At 36.8% G+C, this 12,899-nt stretch overlaps 1 protein-coding gene across 2 annotated transcripts in view; it reads right to left on the bottom strand.

The window, feature by feature from the left end:
* The window catches only part of LOC111515459 (transmembrane protein 135), a 106,569-nt gene that overhangs the window by 10,673 nt on the left and 82,997 nt on the right, over nt 1–12,899 (bottom strand). The window contains exon 7 of one of the 2 annotated variants that reach the window (XM_074186705.1): nt 6,967–7,133. The exons of the other annotated variant lie outside the window; for it this stretch is intronic. Within the exon in view, the coding sequence (XP_074042806.1) occupies nt 6,967–7,133 (167 nt within the window). The remainder of the gene's footprint in view (nt 1–6,966; nt 7,134–12,899) is intronic. 2 annotated transcript variants of the gene reach the window in all.

Below are 12,899 nucleotides of genomic sequence, written 5' to 3'. Positions count from 1 at the left end.
ATTAATGAGTTAATTTAATCGTCAGTGTATTTCAGAATATGTTCAAACACATCTCCACCTCTACTTAAACAAACATGTAATCTCTTCAAAAGATTGTCATGTGTAGCGCTTCTGATCAAGTCTGGAGTCAAACTATTGACAGCAGTTGTAACTATCGATTTCATATCTTCCATTGTTGTTATTGGAGTAGAATAAACCATATTTTTAATGAAACCCCACACGAAATAATCTAATGGATTGCCATCTGGTGTTCTAGGAGGCCAACGAAAAGGTCCGTTATTACCAATCCATCTGTCTTCGAAGATTTTGGTTAAAGCTTCGCTGACTGAATAAGAATTATGGGTTGGAGCACCATCCATTTGGTACCATACACGTTCTCTTCCTGGTCTATTATTAAAAATCATTTGAATTCCATTCCTCAGTAAATCTTCATATTTTGATGCATTCAAATTATCATCATAACACTCGATATAAAAAATTGACTCATTCTTTATCGCACAAAATACATTGAATTGCCATCTTTCTTGAAAACCCCTTTGGCGGACAACATGGGGATTTTCTGGCGCCCAATAATGACTGTTGTGTCTATTGAAAACTCCTTTTTTTGTGAACTTGGCCTCATCTGTCCATATGATATTGTCAAGGAAATGTTCATCCTCTTGAGTCTTGACAAGTAACCATTCAAAGAATTCAACTCTACGAGGTAAATCAGTCTCTTTCAAATGTTGGACACAGTAGAACTTATAGAGATGCCATTTATGCTTATTAAGAATTCGACAAATTGTCACGTAGGGTATACCTATCTCTCTTTCAGCCTCGTGCAGAGAAGCATTTGGAAATGCATGAAAGTATCCCAAAACTGGTATACCATTGTCATTATCATCCACTTTAGTCTTCTTACGAATGATTTTTGGATGGAAGGTTCCATTCAACCTACAGTTTTTTATTAGTCGATTTATCACATTATTTATTTATGCGGCTTCGGAAGTTGTGGATATCTTTCATGAAATACTCGGCATGTTCTACTTGCAATTCTATTGCACTCACCATAAATTATTAATAAATTCAAGAAACCTTCATTAATCTCGACATTATTCTATTATAATTGATAGCTATCACAATCAGTCAAAACCACCAACGAAAGTCTGACGTTAAATAATTGGTTTATTTATTTTTCCAAAGCACACTATTAAAAAATATTAATGTGTACTGTTGTACGTTAGAGACCAATACCTCAATATATACAAATTGTAACTTTTTCTAAGGTAGGTACATACCAATTTCGAATTGACTGATCTGAGACAGTGAAAAAACTGGATCAAAAAGGAATATTACTGAGTATTAAAAAAAATATTGAATATCCAAAATAAGTGATGAATTCAAAAAAACGAGCAAGAAAACCACGTCAGTTTTCGGTTGAAACAGTTTATCTCGAAAACGGTTCAAAATAGAAATAGTATTATCTGAACAAAGTTAATCTAAAATTGGAAGTAGAGCTCAAAAATGTTGAAATATACAGGGTGTTCCATTTGAAAAAAGTGAGTTCCACTCATTTTTTCATGAGATCAAAGTATCTGCATTTTTTGAAGACCCTGTATGAGGCAAATGAAAATATGACTCGGAGTGAAGATCCTCATAGTATCACTCCACTCCATTTCAAATTTGATCGTTTTAGTGCAAGAGAGTTCAAGATTATCAGCATTTATAAAAGTTCATGTTTGGTAAAAAAAATATCGAAATTAATTTATATCTTCTAAACGGTAATAGATAGGTATAGGGAAATAGTATATGAATTTGTTGACAAAGTGATAATGAATCATAATATGATATTATATACGGGGTGTTCCATTTGAAAAATCAAAGAAGCCGCTACTTTATAGAAGAAGCGACAACGCCGCTTCGTCTGAAATATTTTAGGCGTGTAGGTCATATTGAAATTTTCAGGTTGATCCGTTAAATAGTTTGTCAGGAACGGCTAATTAACGCTCATCATGAAAAGCCCTGTATACATGTTAGCAGTTAAGTAGACATATTAAAAAGATGCAAGAACCGTGATCAGCTTAAATTAGTTAAAATTGTAAAATCTATATATTTGTACAAGTAAAATAAATTAATTATACAATAAAACCTAGAGTTGTAGAAATTCTTCAGTAGAATAAAATGCATTTTTTGTAAGGTAGTCAAGTAAAGCACTTTGGAATTCAGTGAAACTACATATGTTTCCAAATAGCTGAATTACTTTATTATAGCAGATGATACCCTGATAACTTGAGGGTCCCTGACCAATAGCCAGTCGAGAGTAGGGTAATCGCAGTTCATTACCATTCCGAGTGTGATGTTATATATCATGTTATTTTGAATGTAGCTTGATTCATTTTTCTTGATATTTATTGTTATAATGAAGTACCTCAAGGATCTGTGTTAGGTCCTATACTGTTTCTGTTATACATTAATGATTTGACCAACATATCGATTACAGGAAGCTTTACCTTATTTGCTGCCACATTAGTGTGGCATGACAAGGACAAAAACAGATTGCATAACAAAATGTGCTAAGACATGAAAAAAGTAAAGAATTGGTTTGACTCGAATCTTCTATCATTGAATAACAGCAAAACAAATATATTAGCATTCAAGTGTAATATACCTGATATCCCCCTAGACAATAACACAATAAAAAATAACTCCATTTTGAAATTTTTCGGAATTTATTTAGATGAAAATTTAAAATTCTCTCAGAATATTGCACGCATCAACAAAAAATTGGCATCAGGATGTTTTACACTGAGAAACATCTCAAAGGAACTGGGGTTTGCTGCAGCGAAAGTAGTGTACTATGCCTTAATAGACTCTCATCTAAGGTATGGTATACCCTTTTGGGGTGTTTGCAGTAAACAACTTATGCAGTCGGTTTTTGTCTTGCAGAAAAGGGCTATCAGGTACGTATGTAAAGTGAAATGTAAACCCCTTTTTCGAGAACATAGAATCCTTATGGTTATTCCAATATTTATATTGGAAACCGTGCCAATTATACATAAAAATAGGAAGAACTATGAATCTTCAGCTACAGCCGCATACCACACAAGGCGGTCAAATGAACTGAGTCTACCAATTCCAAAAAAATGTTTTTTTCAAAACTCGTTGATATATAATGGAATCAGGATATACAATAAACTTCCCAATGAAATCAAAGAGACTCCTTTCATCATATTCAGAAAAAAATGTACAAAACTATCAAGTGATAAAGCCTATTATGACCTTCATGTTTATATTGATATTTATTTATGACATTGTGTTTGTAACAAGAATTTTATTCTTAAACAATATAATAGGGGAGCCTAAGCGTGGATTTTGGGATTTACTGAAGCGCGGCAGATTAATATACAGGGGGATACCTTGTACCCGGTTAAGTATCTCCACCAAATATGAGCCCCATATATAAGGCCGTCTGTGAAGGATAAAGGATCAGATTAGTAAAAAAAATTGATCATCAGAAATTCTCGAGCGCGTCAGATTAAGGTAGGGTGAGTTAATTACATGCTAAAAAGTGTATATTCCAGTAATCTGACAATTTGAGAGTGACGTAAAGAAAGGGGAGGGCAGCAAAGTTGTAAAAAAAAGTCATCTCGACGTTCTTGAGCGTAGCTAATTTTTTTTTAGTTTGACGAAAATAATTCAAGGATATCTTAATATATAAAATCTGACGATTTCCGCAAGCCGAAATAGCAAAAATTCGTCGAGAAAGTTTAATGAGTGCAGCTGCGTGATGCCTATATTTCCCTCTCCGCGTCTCTATTCCTTTTCTATCTATTACTCTCTCACTCCGTCCCCACTCTGAATTCTGTTGCCATGACGCCATCACAGCTGATCACAGAGACTTGTTCGTGATGAAGATGATGATTAATTAATCAATTAAATGATGGATGTAGCCGTTACTACGTGGTAGGAAATCATAATGAAGAAAAGAGAAATGAAACTTTCTATGTTTTTTACCACTTTTATTGGTATTGATTGAGTATCTGAATTTACAGGTCGGTCTCTGAGACCGACACAGTGTTGCCGCGAATTGTTTCAAGCCGTCAAGAGTCGTATTTTCCTCCCCACCCGAGTACCTTCCTAGCTTTAGGCGCCCGACGTCAGTGCGAAGTTATTACCAGATCAGTGCGGAAGTGCAGCATTTAGCAAGGAAATCGGTTCGTGAGACCGAAGCGTGTAACGATGTTTGAATTTTTATTCCGAAAGGTGGGTATTTTTCATGCTGTTATGACATTAATTTCTGTGCATTCTGACAATTTAATTACTTCCCATATAATTTTTCTGTGTGTTAGCCAACAGCATTATAGAATGGATGTTTTTCATTATTTTTCAGCAATGGGAGACTATGAAAAGGAGCAGGAACGTCTCATGAATCTCATGCAGGAGACGCTAGCAGAATCTGATATAGAATTTGATGAAGGGCCCGACGATATGCCCTCTTAATCTGATGAAGATATTTTCGAAACAAGGGATAGTGATTCAGAAACCGAACAAGACATTTCTGACCAGGTAGAAGTAAATGAAGAGGATGGATTTTCAAACGTATTTGTATTTGATGATATAACATGGGAAAAAATGGTACCGTCAAAAAATGTGAGGACGAGAGCTGAAAATATGGTAACCAGACTTCCAATTTCAAGATTACCCACAAGAACATTGAAGAAGCCTTTAGAATTATGGCAGTATTTTATCAACGATGAAATGTTGGACACAATTGTGATGAATACTAATAGATTTATTATTTCAATAAAAGAAAATTATTCAAGAGATTAAAATGCAAGGGAGACTAACAAAGCAGAAATCCATTCCCTATTTGGACTGTTATACTATGCAGGTATTTGTTCGTGATGAAGATGATGATTAAGTAATCAATTAAATGATGGATGTAGCCGTTACTACGTGGTAGGAAATAATAATGAAGAAAAGAAAAATGAAACTTTCTGTTTTTTACCACTTTTATTTGTAACCAACACTTTCTATGTTTTTTACTAAGTTTTTTTTGACCAGTTTCGTCCTATAAGGACATTTTCAATTTTATATATTGTATAAGTAACTGCAGTAACGTTAGTTACAAATAAAAGTTGTAAAAAACATAGAAAGTTTCATTTCTCTTTTCTTCATTAATTAATCAATTGATTATAAAAAATTAAATTTTCTGAGTAGTTTTTTTAAATTATTTTTTTATAAATACAAGTATTCTACTTAAAAAACATACACTTATTTATCTGCATGCTATTTTTTGAGCTTTTCAATTTAAGTTCAATGATTAAAAAAAAATTATATTTTTTTGTCAGATTAGGCGAATCCCTCTAGATAATCGTCAGATTATGAGACAGCATGTCTAAAACATAAAGATAAACCATATATATCTTAATCTGACGCGCTTGAGTATTTCAAAATGACGATTTTTTTTGCACATTATAATAATGGCCGCGAGTTTGCGTCAGATCGAAATCGTCAGATTATTGAATGAGAGCTTTTATTTAGTGCACTTAACCCCCCCTTAGTAAATCTGACACGCTCGATTATTTTTTTTTTCATTTTTAACCCTTACGTAAAACCACTCACATCATGCAAACGATCAGATTAACATACAAACATTATTAAAAATACGTAGGACATCGATGGTATCAATATCTGACGCGCTCGAGTATGTCCATGCAACATTTTTTTTTTACAAATTTAATAATCTATAGCAGCTTCCCCCATTGATAAAAAGGTATATATTATATTACATGTTTTTTCTTATCATAAGCTTTGCAACCTAATAGGTCTCAATGACGCTCGAGTAAATCCCCATTTTGCATCGTGGGCTCCCCTGCTAATAAACATATTATCAATCAATTAATCAATACAGTGAAGGCAATGTTAAGAGTCCCAGTTCAGTAAATATATTTTTGAAATATTTATTTTCTAAATACATATTTATATCTCTTCGAAACAGTCTTCAGACATATATCAATTTCTTTTGTAGTATTGGTTGATCGGATAGTTTTTCTCTACTTTTGGGACTTTGTTCACGAAATGGATCTGTTAACAGAACCTACTAATCAAAGATTGTTTTGAATTTCGTCAGTTTTGGGTTAACGAAAAAATATTGTAACTATTTGTTTAAAATAGTCTGTCACGAAACTTAATGTGACAAACCAAATTCTATGCGGGCAAAGCCGCGGGTAACAGTTAGTAATTTATATTTTCACTTTAGAAATACAATAACTAAAAAAAATATGCCAACTGCACTGAGTAATGAATAGCTTCGTGAATCGAATTATGTTACCTATAAAGAAAATCGTAAAACTATCACAACCGTCAACGAAGTCTGCCCTCACGTGTCTGCCCGCGTTCTCGGCGATGGCGCATCGTCTAACGTCGTCTTATAGTAGACGCGACGAGTAATGGCTTACTGCATTGCGTCAAGTTAATCTTATCGTGATAAGAAGTGACATGCCCATCCTTAAAGTATTTTTTTAATTATCATCTCTTTCTGAAAAAATCTGCTCTACATGTGGGAGGTCGATATTTTCAACATCTCATTTGATTTATTGTTTATAGTTACAAATATTATTTTTTCGTAATTTTTTTTTATGCAATAACCTTTTTTATTTCAAAAATAATTTTAACTTTTGGAAAATTCTGTGACTCATCACTTTTACCTTTGAAATGATTTGAAGCAATTCCCGTGCGGACGTCACTGGTAAGAATAAAAATATATTTTACTTCAGAAAATGCGTTGATGTATACAAGGCGGGTACAGAGTTCTACAAAATAACTAGAGTGATAGCAAAGTTATCATCAAAAAATATTTTTTCATAGAACTATAGATGAGAACTTTAGAATGAATATTCATATGAAATTCATCAGCAAGTTATTAATGAATGACCTGACGGTACTACATGCATTACATTTTTAAAAAACAAACTTTCACCTTACCTTCCTCCTGAAATTGAATGTAGAAACTTCCAATAACTAGGTCTCAAATTAGTTGGTTCCAAAATAGCAGCATGGAAAAGGACACCGGTACTGAAGCAATACAAAAATTCTGTGAATCCCGGAACTCTGGGAACAAATCCCTTCTGTATTCCTAAATCGTAGGCCAACTGAAAAATTTTAAAATATCTCAGATCCCAACAACAAAAATAAAACAGCTTTGTGTTCGATTGTTTTACCTTTCTTGATAAATGATGATTCACTCAACTCTTTACTTTCACGTTTTCTTACACGATGTTATGTAATTTTTTCAACAAATGTTTTTCAACTTGTAGCAAGATAACCAGTGAAATAACATCAAAATCATTGAATGATGTCCAACTTATTCTAAAGTTACAAATTATCATAATCATGCCACTTTTTTACCCTTAAATTGAAAATAATGAATCCAACAAAAGCACTATTTTCATGCACCAGAACTGTTGTTTTTTTTTCAACACACGCTTTACCAACCAAGTCGGCGTCAATATATTATCTAAATTTGATTCTAACTTAGCCTATGTGTAATGAAATCGGCCGATACATATTCAAGAAAAACTTTATTATGATTTTTTGGGAAAGAAACTTTTTGGCTTTCTACTACTCCATCTGATACAAAGGAAGGAAGATTACTCATCCCTTCTTTTTTTTTGTATCAGATGGAGTAGTAGAAAGCCAAAATCTTTCTTTCCCAAAAAATTAATCACTCCTAAAAATATAACCCCTTCAATTTTATTATGATATTGTTGTAAATGATCCCCAAAAAAATAATAACGCCGGCTGCCACTGGTAGCCATAAACCAATTGTGACGTAGCTAAGAGCGCGCGAATGTACGATGTTGGCTGCCGCTCTAGATGTTGCGAGAATAATGTTACTGACTTCGATGGAATTCCGGCGAATTTTCTAAAACATTCGATTACGATATATAAACGCTAGCCACGAGCATATCGACACAATCAAGTAGGAGTTACAGTGCGGCACGCGAAGCAATCTAGTAAGGCGATAGACATTCGAATAACAGTTGAAGTATTTGTTTCATTTAAAGTGAAGTAAAGTAAAGTGGGATTATTGTTCAGTGTAGTCAATTAGAGTCAATTAGAGTTAACGTAACATTTGGTGTTGGAAGTGGAATAATTGACGTGAGGGCAGACTATGGTGAAAACAAGGAGTCTCAATTACAACGGAATGGAAAAGCTCGAGAAAATGTTTGAGGCTTTGCAAGTGAGCCTGGCGGAAAATGAAAAACGCAGAAGAAGAAGATGAACGCAGAAGAGGGGAAGATGAACGAAAGAGAGGAAGAACAATTACGCCGAAATGAAGATCGTGGGTATTCAAGAAAAACAGAAGAAAGACAGAGACTTGCTGGTAAATATTCAGGGAAAACAGGAAAAGCAGGAAAAAGACAATCAGATGTACCTTCAATTATTGGAAGATTTAAAATATTCCTAAGTGAAAGGGGAGGTACAGGAATATATTCAGGTAAAATTTGGAAAAGTATTTCAGGAAACAAAGTAGGGATTGGAAAAAGTAGTCGATGAGAAGCTTGAAGGGGTTGAAAGGAAATTTGAAGGGGAGTTTGAAGGAGTCGACAAAAAGCTTGAAGAGACTTTCCGGGAACTTCGAAAAGAATTACCGGAACCGACAAGGATTACTGTGAAAAAATACAAATCGAAAACGACATCTTCCCCTTCTAACAGTAATTTGATTAATACTCCAACTTTCGATGGCGATTCTTCATAGTCAATTTATCGCAGACAATTTGTGGCCGCTGCGGAAAATAATGGGTGGAGAAATGAGGAGAAAGCAACAGCTCTTACTGGCACTACGAGGAAAGGCCTCCGAAATTCTGCAAAATATTTCAGTGAATGAGCAGAAGGATTATGAAGCAGTTGTGTCAGCGTTGGAGGTCAGATTTGGTAGTGAGCACCTTCAACAAGTTTGCCAAGCTCAACTGAAGGTGAGAACTCAAGGTCCATCAGAAAGTTTGTAAGAGTTTGTAAGAGTTAGTAAGACTCGCCTACCCAGAAGCACCGGATAACTTCAACCACTGGATTAGTGTCCATAGTTTCATCGACGGGGTTTGTGACATGGAGCTGCAGCAGTCATTGAGGATGACACGTCATAAAAAATTGAATGAAGCCATCATTGATGCCCTAGAATTTGAAGCTGCTAAAAATGTTTCGCGACAACAACGACAGGTTCTAGTGAGGGCCATCAATGAAAAGGAAGACGAAGGAACAGATCGACTCATACCAGGTCTTGAAGAACTTTTCGAAAAATATTTGATTAATGGAATGGAACTGCACTCAAGGCAAAAGGGCGGCCTAAATGTTATAACTGCGACAGAGAAAGACATTTAAGGCAGGACTGTCGATCTCGTTCAACAACCAACCAAGAGACTGGCGTTCAGGATCACCCGAACTAGAGCGTTGGGGTTAGGAAAAACAAAATTTAGCCAGTGTTAGGGAGGGGGCGTACATTTGCTGCTGCTTCCCAGGCCCCCAGGTATTCGGTTCCCATGATTGGACGCAACAGTAACAACTTAGTTGTCGACGGATTTCTGAATAATCATCAGTGCCTTTCCACCATCGATACTGTAACAACGAGGTCAGTAATGAGAGCCGACATTTCCAACAGAAGCAGTTTGAAAAAATTATCGGTAGTACCGGTTCTGGAAAAGCCGCTGGAAATAGATTGACAGTCCTATGGAGAAGCTAAAGTGATACTGAGGCTTGGAAATTGCGAAATAGAAAGTAAGCTATTAGTGGCCAACATCGTCGACGAATTCATTCTGGGACTAGACATCATGTTCCCTTACGGATTCGTGGTGGACATAAGAAACAAACTGCTGAAAGTCGGAAATGAGTAAATTTTGCTCGACGTGCCCTCTCAGCTTCATGACAGCGCCAAGTTGGTTATACTGGAAGATTCCAGAATCTCTCTCAACACCGAGAAAATTATTCAAGCGTAAATTGCTGGACTTGGCGGCTGGGGCACAGCATTGATAGAGCCATCCAACAGCTCCAAAGTAAGAATAATCACCACCAATAATAACTGAGTGACTTTCAAGAAAGGGCATGTAATAGGCATCTCCGAACCGATCGTGAAAATCGCCAGAGTCGAAGAAGAAGTCCCCTCAACAACCCGCAAAAGAACGCATAGACTCTTTCAAGAAGACGTAGACACATCTGTCCGAAGAACTATGCAAGGCCACCCGATTCGTAGTGGAAGAGAACGATATATTTGTGAAGGGCAAAATCATTGTTAGAACGGATTTAGTTCAACATTTCATCGATACTGGTGATGTCAAGCACATACGTCAACCACCGAGACGACTTCCCTTCGCAAAGCAAGACGAAGCTTCAACCATTGTTAAGGGCATGTTAGAGGAAGAAGTAATAGAGGAATCAAACATCCTCTAGTCGTCACTTGTTGTGTTAGTGACTAAGAAAGATAAATCGAAGAGATTTTGCGTAGACTACAAGAGGCTTAATGATGTCACCAGAAAGGACAGTTACCCTCTCCCTAGAATAGATGACACCCTGAATATCTTGGCCGAATAGATGGTTCTCAACATTAGATCTGAAAAGCGGATATTGGCAGGTGGCCGTTCGCCCCGAGGATAAAGATAAGACTGCCTTTTCCACCGGCAATGGATTATAAAAGTTCAAGTTAATGCCATTCGGATTATGCAATGCACAGGACTTACCTGGAAAACATGTTTGGTCTATCCAGAGAAAATCAAGGCAGAGTAAGAATGGCCAAGGCAGAGTTAGAATGGCCAACACAGAAGAGCAAGCACGACGTGGACTCTGGACTTGGACTCTGTAGCTATTACAGTTTCGTCAAGGAGTTTGAAAAAATCGCTTAACTGACTAGAGGACACCCTTCGTTGGGTCCCCAGATTGTCAGCAAGCATTTGCTACCCTGAAGAGACATTTGACCAGCGCACCGATCCTGGCATACCCAAAAGAGGAAGACACGGATGCATCTTAACATGGAATAGGAACAATACTTTCTCAGGTACAAGTGGAAAAAGAAGTCGTCATACTAAGTCCCTGGGAACGTCCGAAAGAAATTACTGCGTTACTAAAAAAGAACTCTTCGCAGTGGACAAAGCGGTGGATCACTACCACTCCTTTTTATATGGCCGTACATTTTTGATCAGATCAGACTCAGCACTTCGGTGGCTCTTCAACTTTAGAACACCAGAAAGAAAAATAGCACCGAGGATCGTAAAGTTACAAATTTACGATTTTGAAATTCAACATCGTAAAGGAAGGAGTAACGTAAACGCAGATAGCCTTTCAAGAAGACCATGCCTGACATTCGGATGCAAATTTTGCCAACGCCAGAAGAACAAGGATACCCAGCTACCAGAAGAAGAACTTCCCACCAGACGTGATAAGGTAGCGGGCAGATACTTCTTTATGGACAGCTCTGATATGGAGATAAGCTCCCCTACCTCCCGCCGCTTCGGGTTCCCTCTGACTCGGAGGGTAGCAACCTGTAAGGGTCCCTTGTCTAGGGATACGAACAGACAATTTGAGGAATCACCGGACTATGGTGTGGTACGGTCGCTAACAGCCTCTGAGGGAGACACTACCTTCCTGACGAGGCAAGACATCATCGTAGCGCAGAAGGAGGATCCCGTCTTGAAAACTGTACGAGGAGAATGGATTGACAAAGGAGTGAGGCCGGAATGGCAAGAGATTTACAAGTACGGCCAGCGGAAAAAGGGTTACTGGCTCCAATGGGACTCCATGAGCATTCGAGATGACCTACTCATTTGGAAATGGGAAAGCCCGGATGGAAGAACTCAAAAATTCCGGATGATCCTTCCTGAAACGTGTATCCCGAATATACTTGAACAACTCCACGATGGTCGCACTGGAGGGCATTTCGGAGGAAACAGAACTCTAGCGAGAGTGCGTGAGAGGTACTATTGGGTCAATTGCCATCGAGACGTGGAAGAGTGGGTCAATTGCCGTCGAGACGTGGAAGAGTGGGTCAATAAATTGCCTTGTCCCTCTTACGTCGAAAATAATTTGCCTGTATTTGCATGTTTTGGAGATATCTCAAGCGGGGTGGAAACTATGATATGACGTGTTTCCAACGCATGCACAAATGTAAAGACCACAAAGGAGAATATTTTGAATAATAATAACACTTAATATTTATTTGGAATTATAATAGAAATGTGCCATGTTAGTAGTGAAGATGATAAATAAAACTAGTCAATATCTCAATATAAACCTGTAAAGCATGGGGTGCCCCAAGGAACAGTACTGGGGCACTGCTATTCATTTTATATCTATAAATTATATTCCTAACTCCCTGCAGCCTCATAAATCAGTTTTGTTTGCCGATGACACCACGTTTATCCTCTCAGGGAGTGACAACAATAAACTTTCAAACGTATCTGATGAGGTGAATAATATAGCAGACAGTTGGTTCACAATAAATAATCTTAAATTGAATACAAATAAAACCCAAAATTTGCATTTTTCTGCGGTACTGTAAATAATGACGTGAAAGAGTTAATATTCTATTACTGCCGCCGGTTTTGAAGAAGCAGGTATAAGGTTAATATGTCGCTTTTGTATTGGGTCCTTTTCTCTCGACTATGGAGACTATACATAGTGTATATAGTCTCCATACTCTCGACCTTCAACGAAACATCTGTCGGTAGAAGCTATATTACGAGAAATATTTAATTGAGGCTGAGTCATCAGTATACGTTTATCGCGTCGTACAGTGTTGTTTGTGTTCTTAGAGCTATGACTTCTAATACAGAAAATTGTTTTATTTGTGACAATTCACTCTTAGAAAATGAAACAGTTGAAGTGAAAGAAAAAGGATTGGAGACTTTTCGTAAGTCAAGTGTTAAAAGAAA

The sequence above is a fragment of the Leptinotarsa decemlineata genome, unplaced genomic scaffold (genome assembly GCF_025532065.1).
Source record: "Leptinotarsa decemlineata unplaced genomic scaffold, Ldec_3_MD MMD2_P_RNA_scaffold_4, whole genome shotgun sequence".
Lineage (NCBI taxonomy): Eukaryota > Metazoa > Arthropoda > Insecta > Coleoptera > Chrysomelidae > Leptinotarsa > Leptinotarsa decemlineata.
Note: the sequence above shows the minus strand (reverse complement) of the source record. Positions and strands in the feature narration are given on the sequence as shown.